The sequence below is a fragment of the Zalophus californianus genome, chromosome 1 (assembly GCF_009762305.2).
Source record: "Zalophus californianus isolate mZalCal1 chromosome 1, mZalCal1.pri.v2, whole genome shotgun sequence".
NCBI lineage: Eukaryota > Metazoa > Chordata > Mammalia > Carnivora > Otariidae > Zalophus > Zalophus californianus.
In genome coordinates this window covers 59125209-59145481 of record NC_045595.1, presented here as the reverse complement: position 1 = coordinate 59145481, position 20273 = coordinate 59125209, and the positions used below count along the sequence as shown (strand labels likewise).

The 20273-nt window shown below is 40.9% G+C and overlaps 1 protein-coding gene across 3 annotated transcripts in view; it reads right to left on the bottom strand.

Moving 5' to 3' along the window:
• TXNRD3 (thioredoxin reductase 3) overlaps positions 1–19778 on the bottom strand; it is a 66014-nt gene extending 46236 nt beyond the window's left edge. The window contains exons 1-6 of one of the 3 annotated variants that reach the window (XM_027586266.2): positions 19372–19778; positions 7609–7669; positions 6442–6551; positions 4746–4850; positions 4448–4520; positions 2579–2698 (exon numbers count right to left, since the gene is read on the bottom strand). In XM_027586266.2, the coding sequence (XP_027442067.2) occupies positions 2579–2698; positions 4448–4520; positions 4746–4850; positions 6442–6551; positions 7609–7669; positions 19372–19578 (676 nt within the window). In that variant the 5' untranslated portion in view covers positions 19579–19778. The remainder of the gene's footprint in view (positions 1–2578; positions 2699–4447; positions 4521–4745; positions 4851–6441; positions 6552–7608; positions 7670–19371) is intronic. The other 2 variants (XM_027586270.2, XM_027586267.2) reach the window with 2 other exon arrangements.
• Between the last annotated feature and the right edge of the window lie 495 nt (positions 19779–20273).

Here is a 20273-nt window from a genome sequence, read left to right as displayed (position 1 = left end):
TAGTATAGCAACCCAAAACTAACTTAGAAGCCTTTTGTATATGTGGAACAAGATTTTACCCACTTGAGGGAATTAGAAAGTATTTAGGAATATTAAGCATGTAGGTAATTTCAAGAACATAACCTGGACCCTCAGGTGAGGCAAAGTGGCATGAGCATACACCCGGCTGTTCCCCCACCACACGCCGAACGTGCAGAGCCCCAGCAGTGTGGGGCTGTGGGTGCCGGGCAGGGCTGATACACCAAGAAGTTATTAACTTGTGGGGAACCCTACATGGGGAGTTACCCACACACCTCCCTTCCTGGCTGTTCCCATCACAGACCACGTGTACAGTTCCATTATTCATGGCCTTTCTCCATTATGGGGCATTCAGTGTTTCCTTCCCACTTGGCTTTGATTATTTTAGAATTATTAAAACAGGGTATAAACACTTTTAGTTTTAAAAAGACTCCTTTGGGTGCCTGGGTGGCTCAGTCACTTAAGTGTCTGACTCTTGATTTCTGCTCAGGTCATGATCTTAGGGTCATGGGATTGAGCCCCACATCTGGCTTGGTGCTCAGCACGGAGTCTGCTTGCCCCTCTCCCTCTGCTCCTCTTCCTGCTGTGTTCTCTCTCTCTCTTGCAAATAAATAAAATCTTAACAAAAAGAGAGAGAGAGAGAGACTCCTTAACTACCCAAATGCCAATCTAAAATGTACCTAATTCAAATCCTAATCCATTTGGCCTTCTGGCACCTTCTCCCTCCAGATGGTTCTCTTCTGAGACTCTCTAAGCCCTAAGTCTTATCCTTAAAAAAATCTAGCCCCTCCTGGCTTCTGTGACATGACTCTCCTGGTTTTTCCTCATCTTCCTCACCCACCCCTTAGGTATTAACGTTTCTCAGGATCCTGTCTGTGTCTGCTATTCTTTTCCATCCATAGGGCCTCCCCAGCCCCTCTCAGCAATTCCTAAGACTTCAAACACCACCCGGGCTGCAAACCCAGGCCCTGCCTAGACCTCTCTCAAGCACAAACCATCCCCTGATAGCGAACTCCCACCAGGTGTTCTGCAGGAGAAAATCCATACAAGATGAAGGATTCGGGGAGAAGCATTCTTGAAAGTGAAGATGACCCCAAAGTTAAACTGCCAAGGGCAAAGACCTCATTTTATTTACAACCAGTTGATACTAAAGCTGGACCCAAAGCTCTCCACAGAGCTGAGTATCTGGGGAAATTTGTCCATGGAGAATCTGTCCAGCCACAACTCATTATGCTGAACTCCACCACACCTGGCCACTAACTCACACCTGCCTGTGTTTTCCAGCTCAGCAAATACACTGCATTGTCACCCACTCCCTCTTCTGGGATTCCTTCCTTTCCTTCACCCTCCACCCACCCTGTGACCTGGGGGGCCCAGCCAAATCACCAGGAAGGATATGCTCATGCACACATTTCCTCCACCAAAATCTCTTCGGAGACAAGTCTCTGTAATTTTTTTAGAAATTCCATAATGTTATTCTAAAGAGACAAAATCACCCATCCACGTCGAGCCTGTCAATTCCAGGCCTTCAATCCTCTAAATCCACTTCACATTCTCCAGTCCAAAATCAGTCTTGGCCCAGGCCTGGTCATTTCTCCTCTGGGTTAGGTGACAGCACCCCACCTCACTTCCCTGTCTTTGGACTTGCCCCCCTCCCCACCTCCAGCCTTCTAAACTCCTTGGTGCCACCAGAGGGATCCAGAATCCAAACTGTGGTTCAGGCTCCTCCCTTGCTGACACCTCTCAATGACTCTCTTACTCCCTCTGGGATCAATCACAACTCCTTCAGATGGCATTTAAGAGCCACCACGACCTGCTTCTCTGTAATCTTGTTTCTTCCAGGATCCCTCCCCCATTCTCCATGCCAGCCATTCACTATCCCCCAAAGACTCCATGTTTTCTCCCAACTCCAGAGCACACTGCTTCCTGTCTTTATGACCTACTTCTCTGTGGCCTTCAAGATTCAGCTCGAGGGTCACCTCCCCCACCTCAGATGCTCAAGGATACAGTAAGTGCCCCTCAAGGCAATGCTCAAAACCTCACTGTGAACCACAGCACATAGAATCGCCTCTCTTCTCTTCTCCTCTCTTCCAACAGACCGTGTGCTGCTTAAGGGCAGAAGCTCTATTTTCCTCTTATCTATATCGTCAGAGCCTAAACAATAAGTGTCTACTGGGTGAATTTGGTTTCCATATTTCACTAAACAAAGACATATATAAGCACTGGTAAAATAGAAAATGTTATCACGATAATGGATAAAACTCAAATAATGACCCTGGCTAGTCTATTTTCTTTACACTTGAAGGAAATCCGAAAATAGCAATTATTCTCTCTCACGTTCTGTAAAAACTATGGAATGACTATAGCTGCCAAAGGCACCAAGGTCCCCGAGAGCAGGGCCAGGTTTCAAGTGATCCTCTATGCCAAAGTGGGGTCCTAATGAGTGGTCATTAAACAAATTTCAGATTCAACTGTAGAAATATAAATACCAAGTCTTTCTCTAAGAAACTCATTCTTTCTTCTTTTCTCCCCATCTGTATTTTTATGTACTGTTACCCACCTTGTTGACTGTACTCCCAGCCAAACTTCCTGGCGTCACTTAATGCCTGCCCCAAAAGGGCAGCTTGATGCATCAGTTTCTTAGGAACACAGCCCACATTTACACAAGTCCCGCCAAGACCTGAGAAGGAAGAGAATAGGTTGAATGTTCCCTCCATGTCTGTGGGTGTGCGCTCCGTGTCTGTGGGCGTGACTCCGTGTCTGTGGGCATGCACATGGTTCTCCGTGTCTGTGGGTGTATACTCCGTGTCTGTGGACGTACACTCCATGTCTGTGGGCATGCACATGGTTCTACGCACATGCAGAGCAGGTGTTGTTAAACCTGTGGAAATGTCACACTCAGATGGTTGTGGGGCCAACAGCAGACCCCACAATAACATGCAAATGGTTAAGCCAAACTTTTCAAATGAGGGTCTGTGAAGGAGACCCAAAGATGAGCAAAAATACAGATGTACACTTGAATAGTTTTCTGGGGAGAGAATCCAAAATTTTCATTTGAGTCTGATCCATAAAGGGATCAGAACTATATTAATCAGATAGATACCAGACCAAGGGCCAGAACCCCAGCTTCTAGCCTTTATTCTCTGTAAGTCTGACTCCTCCTCTGAGCCGATATTAGGTCCACTGCAAGCTGCCTGGTAACATCTACTCTCAATCTCGAGCAGTGCAAAAAGGCCATGTGTGATGCCCCCGTGCTGGGCATGAGTAAGGAAACTCCCTCTCTGAACAGTCTCTCTTCTGGTAATCCAGAGAAGTAGGGTATTTCTAGACAGGACACAAAGAAGGGACAGGGCAGGAGGAGAGAGGGAGAAAACAAAGACAGGTACACACAGGAATTTTTTAACATACAAATGTTAGAAGGAAAATCAAGATAGTATGAAATTCTACGGTAAAATTTTTCAATAAATTTAAATTTTAAAACATGATTTTCCTATTTTGTCAGGGTTCCAGCAGAAAACAGATGACACCCTCAAGCTGGGAAACTGAGGAGAGTTTATAAAGAAATGATTACAGGGGTGTGGGCAGGAAGAGCGAGGAGGAGCAGAATAGTGAGTGGGTCATCGCCAACCCCATGTGATGGCAAAGCACACTGAGTGAGTGACAGCCCACGGGGGGCTGGCCATGACAGGGGAGGTGGCCTTCCATGCCTGCAGGGATCAGCAGGGCAGGAGCTGGGGGAATGAACACCCCCAACTCCACTCTCCTCCCTCCTGTTCTCCTCCGATGACCACTAACTGGTCGAGCCCAACTGGAAGCCAGAGGGCAACGTTGCCAATGCATTAGCTTTCTGGGGCATGGAAAAAGGTAGAGACATGAAGAATGGATCTGATCCATAAGCAGAAAATATCCAACACGAAATCTGCATGTTCTATTAAAGTGAACGCTCATCTACAACTGGAAGCTCACTGTGCACTTTGCTGATGGGACCTGGATGATAGCATACACACTAACTTGACTGAGCATCATGCAGCCATTAGAGTGAGCGATGAAACTGATGCCAAAACACAAGACAAGGTCATAGCAGACTTAGGTGAGCACCACACAGTATACACTGTGATTGCAACCAAAGGAAAAACATTGATGCACGTGTGCAAGAATTATTATGGCACAAGTGTTGGAATATTGGAGTCATTGAATTTTTTCTTTTTGCAAAATCATTACTTTTATATTACCTTTCCGAATCACCACTTGTTAACTATGCGATTTTAGGTCAGTTACTTAACCTGAGAGAGACTTGCTTTCCTCATCTATGAAACAGGCTAGTTATACAACTTGAGACTGTTGTGAGGATTAACAAGATTGAAGAAAGACAAAGCCGGCTGTAAAGAGCAGAAAACTACAAGAGTCACAATAAAAAAACACTGCTTACCCCAGGACGTGCCCTGAGGTGACGGGACCACAAAGTCTAGCACCATAACTTTCTTTCCCAAGATGGCGGCTTCCTACAAAAAAAAAAGCTACATATAAAGATCTTGTCATTTTCCTGACAACCCCCCAGTTTTTCTCTCCCTGAAAGGAAAAGAATGTGGAAGAACACAGTCCCTTCTCTTTATTAATTTAGTAAAAGCCCTGGACTGTAACATCAAAATTGGCTTTTTTAAAGTAGCTGAAGAAGTGCTTACGGCAATCACCAGGAAAATTATCTCTGGGTTTCATTATTTTCATACCTGCGCACATGCAAGGCCACCAGAACCTCCCCCAATGACAATGAGGTCATATTCGAATGCTGCATCTTCCTGAAGGAGCTTCTGTAATAAGCCACACTGATGGGCCTACAGATCAAAGGAGAGAGGAGGCATGACCTGTCTTAAATCTGTTCCTTTGTACCCTATGTTGAATCAGCATGGATTGCTTTTCTAAAACTCTTAGAAACAGTCCCTAATTCATCTAAGTTCAAATTTTAAATTTATCTAGATGGTATTCAAATAGGGTCCCACTAGATAGAACTTATGCTAAGTATGTACATTTTTGTTCATTATCACCTGATGGCTACACGTGTGTCAAATGACCCATAGGTCACAGCTTTATGTCAGGTGAGGTCATTTTCCTTGGTCTAATCATCAAAGTATTATAATTAAGTAAAATAGCCACGTACCATTTCTCAAGATCCTCTATCTTTTATTCACCGGTGCTAGGCTTTATTCTGAAAACAATTCTTAAGCATCATCAGCAGGACATGCACATCAAATTTTTACATGGTTTCTCATAAATTGACCTAAATTTTGCAGCATCCTGGTAAACTTCCTATACAACAAAAAATTTTGCTTTTTCTTTCAGCAATGGTCATAAGGCTAGCTCTGCATGATAGTTTCCTGCTCACTTGACCCTCCCTTCTGATCAGAAGTAGCTTAGGCAAGTTGAGACAATCAATGCATGATGTAGCAATAGTTTTATGTGAAGGTGGGTGCTCCATCCCATGAAGCTGGCTTTAGAAACACCACGTGGCACCAGTTCATCCTGGGAAACACAGTGGAAGCACTCTATCACTGTAGGACTCAGCACATGGCACATGGCCCCAGATGGATGAGTGCCCATGGAGGCTTTTGGCACATTCTAAAAAGGATTCCTTTGGCCTCCTTACTATTAGGTGCCCTAAGGAAAATACATCTCCTAAGTATGAAATGGAATTGATAACTCTGCATCTCCAGACTCATCCTCTGACATCTTTTCCAGGTTAGGAATGGTAAGACCAGCACTTCCCGAGGTGTTTCTCGGGGCCTCTCATTATGCTCCATACCACCACGTGAGCTGAGGTGGAGCTTCTGGGACTAACGCAGGCTATTAATAGATAACAATGCTGATCATAGGTTAACATAAATCTGGACAATCTAGTTTCCCAAGAAAATGTAATTTTAAGTGTCAAATATTAAGTATTTAATCACTGATTACTACCATTTACATACATACATAAAAAAATACAAAGGAACACAGTTTTAATAAAAGGAAGTAGTTATAAAACAAGGACCTAAGAACATCAATTTTATCTATCACCACTTTCAAGATTATCTGATAACCAGCCTCTATGCTTTTCCACTTTACAACTTCCAAAAGACAAGTGAATAGACTCCTTTTTTTTTAAGATTTTATTTATTAGACAGAGAGACAGCAAGGGAGCATACAAGCAGGGGGAGAAGCAGGTAGAGGGAGAGGGAGAAGCAGGCTCCCCGCTGAGCAGGGAGCCAGAGGCAGGGCTCAGTCACAAGACCCTGGGATCATGACCTGAGGCGCAGGCAGATGCTTAACCGACTGAGCCCCCCAGGTGCCCCATGAATAGACTCCTTTTTAAAAGCCATTTTCTCCCCTTTTAGATAGATTCAAAACCAAACTTTGAATAGCATTAAAAACATATAATACCATTATTACCTGGAAAGTTCGATCGCATCCACCCATATGCACTTTATTCACAAAAATATTGGGCACGGTTTTCTGATTAGTGATCTCTGACAGCACTTCTTGGACATTGGCCCCATCATCTGAAGAATAAAAACTTAAATATATAAGAACATTGAAAGGGTTCCAAACTTTTGGGAGTTGAACAGAAGTGTTACAACACCAGACGCTCACATGCACGCACCCATAAAACGTCAGTACTTACATATTTACATATTACATAACTTCATGAAATGATGACTCAGGAAGGGGAAACACCTGTTTTCAAAGGAAACCTTAAAGAATAAAGACAAACCTACAAATTCATTTAAAACGAACCCTTCTAAATTAGATTTTGATCTATCATTCAATGGCCTTGCTGGGACAAATAAATAAAAATTCTCTTTAAAGAGCAAATATCAGGATAAAACCTGCTTCCACTGTCATAACTCAGAAAATGCTTCCTACAATTACATTTGAAAAATCTTTATGATCCATGGTCCAAAATGTCTCCTCCACCCCTAAAAATAAAATAGGGCCACAACTACTTATGACTGCCCTATGTGGTATACATTGTAGAAAAGTCTCAAAGATTCAAAAACATTTCATTTGTTAGGGAGACATGGCTAAAAGGAGTTGGTGAAGTCTGGTGAAGGCAGAAATCAAACTCTTTTCTGTTTACCACCCTGTTTCCCACCCTTGCAGATCACAAGCGTGGGTAAAACTCTTGGTTAATATTAGATGGATGGATGCATGCATGACAAGAATTAAAAATATAAAGCTGAAAAATTAATGTGTTTCTCTCATGTATAATAAAGTCAGGAAATAAGGGTAGTTTCTTTTCATTTATTACAGCTTAATCTATTTTGCCAGAAAGTTGGCAGATACATATTAAATGCCGGAAATACTCCATCCTTAGCAATTTATACATCTTCTTCCTGCTCCCTTCCCTCAAATATGAAAAGTATATAAATAAAAAAAAATCTACACCAAATTATTTGCCATGTAGAGTTCTATTTTCTGTATGGTTGAATGTAGACAATAACAGCTCACCTAACCCAAAGAGACAAGAGAAAATTGAATTGAACAAAGCAAATGGGAAGTAGTCAATCTTGTTGACATCTACTACAAACAAAAGTATACACTACCCATTCTACTTACCAACTCGATCAAGTTCCAAGATATTACATTCAACTCCCAAAGAAGAAAACAGTTCTTTAACCTGGAACAAAAATTTACTGGAGTTTTACTCTCATAAGGATTCAAAAGAGTTATGAAATATGGACACAAATGTGTCCAAAGAAAATGTTCAGTTCTCTAAATTGCAGCCAAAGTAGTATTTTAAAGCCCACTTTTCACCATTACTTAACAACTTTCGGTGCCCTCAGCCCTCAAGATAAAGTCCAGATGTTTCGCTTCCAAGATGGAGACACTGGGAGCTTGGCAGACCTGCTCCCTGGTGAAACACCTACAATTGGTGAAAATTATTAAAACAAAACAAAACAAAAAAACCCAAAAAACAAACACTTAAAGTCTCTGGGGATTGTCCAAAGGGCACACACCAAATGAAACATTTAGTCAAAAGATCTGGTAGATGTCAATCAAGAACAGGCAGAGTCAGTTCCTGTTCTTCCCTCCCCTGCCCTAGAAGCTCCACTTCAAGTGAGTGTGGACAAGACTGAAATCGCTGTCACCAGAAGGGGCAGGCCACCAGCATTTCCTAATATTCTCATAGCTCTGAGTGGCAAAGGCTACCTTCCTGGCGAGCGCGGCTAACAACACAGGGACTCCTTTCCTCCCTTCCTCCACACAGCCCCCACTCAGATAGCAAAGGCTCTACCCCATGCTGAAACTATTGTAGAGCAAGGTTTCAGGCTGGAGAGGTAAGCCAAGAAGACCAGAGGTTACGGTCCCTACCCAGAGCCCTGCTCATAAAGTAGGGCTGTCACTCTGAGAGAATCAGGTCACTGTCCTCCTACCCCTAGCTCTGAAGCAAGGTCTCAGAGATTTTGCTCAAGGGAAGAGGTAAACCATAAGATCACAGAGCTCCAAAGCTCTATCCAAAAGAAATGACTTTATTTGAAATAGACCGTGTGGAAGGGCAAATCTAAGGGCAATGGAGATTTTGGTGGTAAGCAACAAAGAGAAGGCTGGTGGCTTCATTAGAGTAACAGGCTAAGCTGCAAGCCAGCAAATTTACCAGAGAAAACTGGGATAGAGATCATTAAGAACAGTCCCTCTAGGGTCAGAATAAGCCACAAACAAACCTCAAAAACTACCCCTGAACAGAGCCCAGATTTAACTGGACCAGAGTGTGGAACAATTTATATCCCAGGACATGGTCAAAAACAACAGAGCAACTAGCCTGCAATTAGGGGGGCCTAACATCTGGGTATGATATCGACGGAGACAGAAAACATAACACAAAACAGGTGATAGGGATTAAGGAGGGCACTTGTTGGATGAGCACCGGGTGTTGTATGGAATTGCTGAATCACTACACTGTACACCTGAAACTAAGAAACACTGTATGTTAACTGGAGTTCAAATGAAAACTTAATTTAAAAAAAGAAAAGAAAAAGAAAAACATTACACAGACAGTCACCGAGAGCCCTGCTAAAATCTCTGTCATTCCAGGGTGACTGTGCACACATCCAAGAGGGCACACTCAGAAGTGACATCAGAGGCTCCATCTTTTGGTGGAAATAAACTTCCCTTAATTAATCCTGCCAACTTACTATAGAGAAATAAACAAACAAAACAAGTCACAGAAAGGGATGAGTCAGTACCTGGAGTTGCTACAATATCCCACCTGAAATGTCCAGGTTCCAACCAAAAACACTACGAGGCATTCAAAGAAACCAGAAAGTGGATCTATAAACAGGAAGAAAAGCAGGCAAGAGAAACAGCCTCTGAGAAGGCCCAGATGTCATACTGAATACACAAAGTAGCCTTTACAAATATGTTCAAAGAATTAAATAAAATTATGCTTAAGGAAATGAAGAAAGGTAATAGAAAGTATTTTTAAAAATTAAATGGAAAGTAAAGAGTTGGAAAGCACAATAAAATGAAAAGTTCACTAGAGTGCTTCAACAATAGATTTAAACTGGCAGAAGAAAAAATTAGCATACTTGAGGAGAGATCAATGGAGACTGTGCAACCTGATGCCACAGAGAAAGAAGATTGAGGAAAAATGGATGTCTCAGAGAAACATGAGACACTAGTAAGCACACACATACACAGTGTGACTAGGAGATAAAGGAAAGAGAATAAAGGAGTACAAACTTTTTTGAAGAAATGTCCAAAACGTCCCAAATTCGATGAAAAGTAGTAATCTACATATCCAAGAAGCTCAACAATCTCCAAGTAAGATAACTTAATAGGAGCTCTGGAAACTGGTCAAAGATCTATAACAATGAAGCATATGTCCAATGGTAGAAATGGTAGAAAATTCTGTGGCATTCTTAATGGCCCTTACCTCACCCACTCCTTGATGCTCCAAGGCACAGTAAGAGGTGAGCAGCAGTCTGGACCCCAGTTCCCTTCCACAAAATGGAGAGAGCAGAGAGACCAAATTTGCAATGTTCTAAACTCAGGGCTGCCTAAGGGATTTGTCTCTATGATGTCTAACACAGACTATACAGATAGTCAAAGTGGCTGGGATCTTAGGCTAAAGGAAGCCATGAGAAGCAGTGGTCATGGCTCGTGAAAACTGAAAATGGACTTCATATCCCAGGACATGGTAGACACCTGGGGGCAAGAAATTACAGGCAGAAGAATACAACAGAACAGCTAAGGTCCCAAGAAGAAGGAGGGGGAAGTTTCTTAAGGAATTTAACACACTTTAAAACAGCCCTGTATACAGGAAAACTGACCCCATGTGTGAAAAACACATACAAGCCCAGGGAAGACAAATGCCCAGAAAAGGCCTAAGAAGACCTTAAACCTTCATTCTACACCGATTAGTGAAGTTCTTCCCAAGCAGGAAGCCAGTCTGCAAAGACTATGAGAGGTAGCTGTTTTATATGCTGAATTTTCAACAAAAGATCATATGCATACAAAGAAACAAAAGAACATGGCCCATTCAAAGGAAAAAATAAATCTCCAAAAACATCCTGAACAAATACAGCCTTCAGATTTACTAGACGAAGACTTTAAAACAACTATTTTTAAATACACTCAAAGAGGAAAATACAAAGAGCTAACAGAAATCAGTAAAATGATATGGAAACAAAATAAGATTATTAACAAAAAGACAGAAAGAACCACATAGGAACTCTAAAACTGAAAAATACAATAACTGAATTGAAAAATTCACTAGAGTGGTTGAACGGAAGAAAAACTGCCAACAGGCAGAAAAAAGAATCAGTGAATTTGAAATTATTGAGTCTGAGGCACAAAAATAAAAAAGAATGAAGAAAAATGAACACAGAATAGCAGATTTGAGGGACATCATAAAATAAAACAATATATACATTATGGGAGCTCAAGAAGAAAGGATCATAAAGCTTATTTGAAGAAATCATGACAAAAACTCCCCAAATTTGAGGAAAGATGTGGATATACAAACACAAGAAGCTCAAAAACCTCCAAGGAAAAGCCTAAAGAGACCTATACCAAGACACATTGTAATCAAACTGCTGAAAAACAAAAACAAGGAGATAATATTGAAAGCAGCAAGAAAAAAGGAACTTATCAAGTACAAGGAATCCTCCTAAGATTATCCATGGATTTTTCAGTCAAAACCTTGCAGTCCAGAGACAAAGGGATGAAATATTTAAAGTATTAAAAGAAAAACACTATCGGGACACTTGGGTGGCTCAGTCAGTTAAGCATCTGCCTTCAGCTCAGGCCATGATCCCAGAGTCCTGGGATTGAGCCCCACATCTGCTTCTCCCTCTCCCTCTGCCACACCCCCAGCTTGTGTGTGCTCCCTCTCACTCAAATAAATAAAATCTTTAAAAAAAAAAAGAAAAGAAAAAAACTATCAACCAAGAATTCTATATCTGGCAAAAGAAAAAAACAAAACAAAACAAAAAACCCAAAACAAACAAAAAACAGTCCTTCAGATATCAGGGAGAAATTAAGACTTTCCCAGACAAACAAAAGTTGAGGGAGTATTAATACTAGACCTGCCCTACAAGAAATGCTATTGGCAGTTCTTCAAGTTGAAATGAAAAAATGCTATTCAGGAATTCAAAGCCATATGAAAATGCAAAGTTCTTCAGTAAAAGTAAATATATGGATAAACATATAAAGAAGTATTATCATAATTTTAGTTCATAATCACATTTTCTTACTCTTCTATAAGATTTTAAAAAACAATAGCAAAAAAATAACTACCAATCTATGATAATGGGTACACAACAAAGAAAGCTGTAATCCGTGAGAATGATAACGTAAAAAGAGGGAGAATATAAAGAAGCAGAATTTTTGTGTGGGATGGAAGTTAAATTGTTATCAGTTTGAAACAAATAATACCTTTAGGATGTTATACATAATCCCCATGGTAAACACAAAAATATTTAGTAAATACACACAAAAGGACAGGGGAAGGATCACTAAAAAAATAAACACAAAAGAAGACTGTAAGAAAGAAAATGATGGACAAAAAAAACTATGATACCCACAAAACAAATAAAATGGCAAAAGTATTTCCCTTGGGTGCCTGGGTGGCTTAGTCAGTTGAGGGTCTGCCTTCAGCTCAGGTCATGATCCCAGGGTCTTGGGATTGAGCCCCACACGGGGCTCCCTGCTCAGCGGGGAGTCTGCTTCTTCCTGTGCCCCCCCCCACAAAAATAAATGAATACAATCTTTAAAAAAAAGTCCTTCCCTAACAATAATTACTTTAAATATAAATGGATTAAACTCTCCAATCAAAAGACACAGACTGGCAGAATGGATAAAAGCACAGGATCATGCTGTCTAGAAGAGACTCATTTCAGACCTAAGGACGCACAGCAATTGAAAGTCAGAGGATGGAAAAAGATATTCCATGTTTACAGTAAAGAAAAGAGAGAAGGCATGGCTCTACTGATAAAGGGCAAACTTTATATCAAAACTGTTATGAGACTAAAAAGGATATTATGTAATGATAAAAGAATTATACAATATACAATCATAAAAATATATCCACCAACATCTAAGCTTCAAATATAGGGTGCAAACACTAAACAAATAGAAGATAGAAATGGACCGAATTACAATTATAATAAGAGACTTCAATATTTCACTTTCAAAACCGGATAGAACAATCAGACAAAAGATCAATAAGGAACCAGAGGACTGGAAGAATACTGCAGACCAAATGGACTTCATAGACATATTATAAAGCACTCTATCCAAGGTAAACAGAATACACATCTCATACACATGGAACATTCTCCACAACAGACTATATACTAGGCCACAAAACAAGCCTTAATTTTAAAAAATGAAATCATACAAAGTATCTTTTTTGATCATCGTAGAATGAAACTAAAAATCAATAGCAGAAAGAAAACTAGGAAATCCACTAATATGTGGAAATTAAACAACATGCTCTTAAACAATTGGTCAATGAAGAAGTCACAAGGAAAATTAGAGAATATCTTGACAAAGGAAAATAAAACATACTAAACAAGAAATAAAATTCGTGAAATGCAGTGAAAGTAGCAATTAAAGGAAAATCTATAGCTATAAATGCTTATATTAAAAAAGAGGAAAGATCTTAAATCAACCTAACTTCACACCTTAAGGAACTAGAAAGAGCACATAACTAAACTCAAAGTTAGCAAAGGGGAGGAAATAACATAAACATTAGAGCAGAGATAAACAAAATAGAGCATAGAAAATAGAGAAAATCAGCAAAACTAAGAGTTACTTCTTTGAGAAGAGCTACAAAATCGACATAACTTTAGCTATACTAAGAAAAAAACAGAGAAGACTCAAATAACTAACATCAGAATTGAAAGGGGGACCATTACTACTGTTTTTACAGAAAGTAAAAGGATTATGAGAGTACTACAAACAACTGTATGTTAACAAATTAGATCATTTAGACGAAATTTATAAATCCCTAGAAACACACAACCTACTAAGACTTAATCACAAATAAATGAATAGTAAATGTGAATAGACCTGTAATTAGTAAGGAGACTAAATCTGTAATCAAAAGCCTCCCAACAAAGAAAAGCCCAGAACTCGATGGCTTCACTGGTGAATTCTACCAAACATATAAAGAAGAATAAACACCAATCCTCCTCAAACACTTCCAAAAAATTGAAAAGGGTACACTTCTAAACTCACCTGGTAAGGCCACCATTATCCTTATACCAAAGCCAGACAAAGATACTACAAGAAAGCTACAGACCAACCACAGACCCTGATGAATAGTGACACAAAAATCCTCAACAAAATACTAGCAATACAAATTCAACAGTATATTTTAAAGATTATACAACATGACCAAGTGGGATTTATTCCTAGAATGTAAGGATGGTTCAACATATAAACACCGATCAATGTAATATACCACATTAACAGAATGAAGGGAAAAAACTACATGAGCATCTCAATGAATGCAGATAAAGCATTTAAGAAAATTCAACATTTTTTATGACAAAAACACTCAAAAAACTAAAAATAAAAGAAAACTACCCCAACATACTAAAGACCATATATGAAAAGACCACAGATAATATCATACTTGATGGTGAAAGAGTGAAAGCATTTCCTCTAAGACCAGGAACAAAACAATGATGTCCACTTTCACCATTTCTATTCAACATAGTACTGAAAATCCGAGTCAGAGAAATAAGACAAGAAAAAGAAATAAAAGACATCAAAACTGGAAAAGAAGTAAAACTTTCTCTGTTCACTGACTACATCTGATATGTATAAAACTCTAATGATTGCACACAAAAAAAAACCTAATAAATTCAGCAAAGTTGTAGGATACAAAATCAACACAAAAAAATCAGTTGCTTTTCTATATATTAACAATGAACAATCTAAGAGAAATTAAGAAAAAATTCCACTTACAATAGCATAAAGAAGCATACTTAGGAATAAACTTAGGATGGAGGCAAAGACTTGTACACTGAAAACTACATGCTACTGAAAGAATTAAAGACACCAATAAATGGAAAGAAACCCCATGTTCATGGACTAGAAGACTTCATATTGGTAATACTACCCAAAGTGATCTACAGATTTAGTGCAATCTCTATCAAAACCCCAAAAACAAATTTTGCAAACATGCATACAGATATTAGCCATTAACAAATGGCCAATGAGGACATGAAAAGATAGCCAACATCACTAGCCATCAGGGAAATGCAAATCAAAACCATAATGAGATACCACTTCATGTTCATTAGGATAACTACTATCAAAACAAAAACAAAACAAAAAAACAGAAAATAACAAGTGTAGGTGAGGATTTGGAGAAATTAGAAAATCTGTGCACTGTTGGTGGAAAAATGAAATGGCATGACCTCTATAGAAAACAGTATGGTGGTTCCTCAAAAAATAAAAAATAGAACTACCTTATATGTGATCCAGCAATTCCCACCTCTGGGTATATACCCAAAATAATTCAAAGGAGGGTCTCAAACACATATTTGTACACCCATGTTCACAGCAGCAACATTCACTATGGCCAAAAGGTGGAAGGGACCCAATGGAAACATCATGTGGTAAATACATACACACAATGGAATATTAATCAGTTAAGAAATTCTGACACAGGCAACAACATGGATGAGCTCTGAGGACACTGTGCTCAGTGAAATAAGCGAGTCACAAATGATTCCACTTATATGAGGTAAAGAGCTTAGTGAAATTCATAGAGACAGAAAGCAGAATGGTGGTTTCCAAGGCTTGATGGGAGGGGGAATGAGGAACTCAGTGGGGAAGATGAAAGACAGATGGCAGGCATGGTTCACAACAATGGTTAAAATAGTTAAGTTTGTGTTATATGTATTTTACTACCCCCCCAAAAGCTAATAAGAGATGTGTAAAATTTTAACATACAAACATATGAATTCAGGGCTGGGGAAACATGGCTTAAAGTTAATGTGGGCAAGGGGTTTAAAATATCAGGGCATTTTCTCCACTGTAGTTTGGGCCATTATCTTGTATCTGATTTGAACAATAGCCTCCAGACCATCTAGCAGCTTCCACACTTAGTCTAATCTTCACACCACTGACAGATTTCAAATCACAGACCTTTCACTCGTCCTCTCAAGTCTGAGATGGCTCTGCCTACATCATCAAGTCCACACTTAACAGTGAGCATTTTAAGGTCTCATCAATATCACTTTGAAAGTAAATTTCCAGCTATTTTCCAATTTACTCTCCTGATTTCCGTCATATCTCCTCCATCTAGCCACACTATTTTCATTTCACCCTCTCCTAGTGGTGCTTATACTAATGTCCTAGCTAGATGCTCTCTCTTACCTACAGATATCCAACATATCCCTCAAGGAACAGCTTAGTTTCCCTGAAAATTTTCTGATCCCCCACAGAAGCAACTGTCTTTGTCTCTCATTCCCACAGCCCTTTTTTTTTTTTTTTTTTTTTTACCGGTACTTCCTACAGGACAGGACAGCTATTTGATTACTGCTCACTGGACTATGAGTTCTTGGGAAGAAAGACCACAGTTTATTCATTTTTGTGTCCCAAACATTGGGCCCCCATAATGCTTGCTGAATGATCTTAGTGGCCCAATTAAGGAACAAACCTCTCTATTGGACTCTGTGCAGGTAAGGACGGATATGGAATATGGTGTCCAATCTGGGGTGATACCTTTCAGAGGTTCATAGTCAAGCTATTACACAATCAAATGAGTGAAGTGTCATGTGTATAGATAAATGATATGAGTACATAAAGTGGGCTGCTTAGCCAGACAAGAAAAACACTCAGGGAAAATACAAAGAATCTGCCATCCAAGTAGAAGCAGGTTCTTAATTCTACGCACTGGAGTAACATTCAACTCCAAAACTGAGTATATGTTTCAGGGAGACAAATTTTGCCTCAATTTAAAAAAAAAAAAATTCTTACAATCGAGCTGTCCGATTACATAATGGGACTGAAACTAGTGGCCACATTATTGGTAGTGTTGACAAACACAGGGTGACGGAGGATCAACTGTCCTAAGATTTTCTGCATCAGCAAAGGTTTAACTAGAATGACCTAAGACCACTTATTAGTTTAACGCACATTAAATGCCTGACACCGTTCTAGACCCCAGTGATATAGCAGTAGACAGGCACAGTTCTGATCTCTTGGCTCTTTTATAAGCTCCAAAGGACAACTTAAAAACAAAACAAAACGATAGAAGGCGGTGCTTAGAAACAGACCAATGCATATATAAGAACCAGATGGATGATGAGTGAGCATTCAAAGTAGCACAGAAAGGATGGATTCTCCAATAAATGAAGCAGGGATAACTGATAAGTCGTAAAGAAAAAAACAAACTGGATCCCCACTCAGCATCAAGTACGGGTGGAATAAAGAAGGTGAGTGTGAAAAGCACACTCTAAAATTTACAAGACCTAAAACAGGAGAGTATCTTTATGACCTCAGAGTAGAAAAAGGTTTCTTAAATGTGACATAAAAAGCACGAACTATCAAAGGGAAAAAAAAGTGACAGATTCAACTACATTAAACTTGGCAAATTTCAGTTTGCTAAAAGATCCCATAATTAGAGTCAAAAGAAAAGCCAAATCTGGGACATTTCCAACATATATATATACAAAGAATTAGTATCCAAAATATACAAAGAACACCTAAAAATTTTTGTACTGACAAAAATAAAAACATAGAGAAATAAGCAAAAGCTGGGAACATTTCATAGAAGAGGAAACCCAAATGACCCATAAACACAAGAGAAGATGTTCAACTTCCTCAGGGAAATGCAAAATTAAAGCCACAGTAAATTACCATTTCATAACTGCCAGAATGGCAATAATTAAATGTATCGACTACCGGCAAGCAAGTAGAGCAAGGGGAACTGTTCTATACGGCCAGTGGGAGAGTAAATTGGTATGATCACTTGGAAAAACATCTTGGCATCATTTAGGCAAGGTAGAAATCATGCATCCTCTATGGTCCAGTAATTCAGCTTCAAGATACCTACTCTAAGTGTTACACACATGCACTGGAAGATATGTGCAAGAAAAGGCACAGCTGTATTGTTTTCAAGAACAAAATACTAGACACGGCACAATCAGTAAACTATGGTATGATTCATCCTAGGGATTACAGATATGAAAATTAACAAACCACAGCTACAGATACTAATATGCATGATTCTCTAAAACAAAACTGCTGAGAAAAAAACTGCAAAATAATACGTATGTACGATAAAGTACCAAAACACACCAAAAGGAACAAAATATCATTTAAAGATATACATGTATTTGGCAAAACTATAAAGAAAAGCAAGGAATTTTGGATAGTGGTTAACCCTGGGGGGAGGGAGGAGTATGTAATGTGAATACTAATAAAGAGAAACCTCACTAAACGTAGTTGGGAGATTTAGCAGGGATAGTTCTCAGGCCCTACCACTCTCATCAATTGCAAACCCAACAAGGAAGAGAAGGACCTTGCTCAGATACTACTTTAGTACCCCAGCAGAAAGAACAGCTTTCTTCTCCCCAGGAACTGGCCAGCCAATGAGAGACTGTCACAACACAGCCAGTGAAAAGTCATTATGCTTTGAACTCCCAGTTTACTCCAATGGACTTTTTGTTTATAAAGCCCTCCCCAACACTACCTCTATAAAACAGCATCCCTCTCCTCTGTTCAGCAGACTTGCCTATGGTTTTGCCTATGGTTTCATGGCAGCCTGCTTGTCCTGGATTGTAATTCTCTGCTATTCCTGAATAAACCCATTTTTGCTGGTGAGATAACTGGCAGTTTTACTTTTTAAGGTTAGCAGTTTAATCCGTGAGAGACATTCAAGGTGTCCAAAATACTAGTGTTTTATTATTCTTTAAGATGTATATGCATGACATATGTTTTCTGAAACAATATACAAGGTAATGTAAACTTGAAAATAAATCTGAAAAACAGCCTATAATTTGACAAACCTAACCCGAGTTTATGTTTTTGCATATTCCATTTATTGTTATTTCAACTTTTTGATAATATATAGTTCAAAATATTGAAAGTCCCTATCATACAGATGGGTTTATCTTCCAAAGGTTCGTTTCTAAGTGGGTTATTTTTTCCACTAAGAACAAATGTGCCCCTAAAAATAATGCTGTATTCCCAGCTAGCCCCCCGCCCAAAGTTAAGGTAGTGTGCAAGACAGGTGAAATTACTCATCACCTGGTACCATCCTCTCACCCCTCATTATGTTCATTTTACAAGATGTAGAAACCAGGGTTCCGTGGGGTTCTGTAACCTGGTCAAGGTCACGCGGTTAGGAAGCGGGATCTGAATCCAGCTCTAGTCTACTCCCAAATCGTGGCCTCTCCTCATACTACCCTTTTACCAGGCAAAAACTTTTCGGAACTCCATTTTATCTCACCAAGTAAACTCTTCATAAAGCCAACGTCAGGCTAACAGCCAGAAGCGGGAGGACCAGCGGTTAACCCCCCCAGGCGGAGGTCCCAGAACAAGTATGCTGAGCCTAGGAGGTGGGCAGCGTGGCCGCCTCTCCAGCGGTGCCAAAGGGGCCACGCCACGGGGCCCGGTCCTCATTCCGTGTCATCACCACCCCCAGGCCCGGGTCCCGAGTCCCGGCCGCCGAGCACTCGCGCCGCCTCCCGGGTCGAGTCCGAGGGCTGAACGGGCGGGACTCGGGCCCCAGGGTCACGGGAGGGATAAGTCCCCGGGACTCCGGAAGACCCCGCCTCCCCCAGGCTCCCACTGCCCCCGCCACCAGCCGGCCGGGACCCCAGCTCCGGCCGGCCGCGCCCCCGCCCCGCCTACCCGCGCGCTGTGCGGGCAGTAACTCTTGCTGAAGATCATCACTCGGTTGCTCTCGATGAGGCCCAGGAGGCGGCGCCGCAGCTCCTCGCGGGCCTCGGAGGACGAGCGGCCGGTGCCGGGGGACGACAGGCGGGCCCGGCGCCCTGGCGGCGAAGACATGGGCACGCCGCGGACACTGCCCAGGCGGCGGTTGGGGACCGCGCCCATCTTCACCGGCCCCGGCGATGTCTGCGCCGGCGGCGGCGGTGGTGGCGGTGGCTGTGCCAGGGCGGCGGTATCGCTCCGGGCCTGGCCGGGGCAGTTCAGGGACCGAGAGGCGGGCGGCGGCGCCGGGAATGGGCCTGCGAAGGGGTAACTGCGAACACCACCAACCAGGCGGGCCGAGCCGCCGCTCGCGCCGCCCCGCCCCGCGCATGCGAACTAGGCCGTTCCTGGCCACCGGGAGACTTCATCCCCTCCCAAAGAGTTGATGTCTATCTGCAACATTATTATCCGTTTTGTGTGCACATCCTCCGATCGTCCAGTCTCCGTGATGCGGCCCTGGGTTGCCCCCTGTGGAATACTTTCCATGCCTCGTAATCTCCACTAGCCCCTTGAAAACATCTTAAAAGTAGACATACCTCGGTGAGGATAGATGTCTCAATCTTACGAAAAGAGTGAATAAATAAAGTCATCTTTAGGAAAGATGGTTATTTACTTTTTTTACTTTCTTTCTATTTTAATTCCAGTTAGTCAACATATAGTGTTATATTAGTTTCAGGTGTACAATATACAACACTTCCATATATCCTCGGGTACTCAGAAAACCTGTTTTACCCATCTCCTCACCCACCTCCCCTCTGGTAGCCATCAGTTTGTTCTCTGTAGTTAGGAGTCTGTTTCTTCGTTTGTCTCTTTTATTT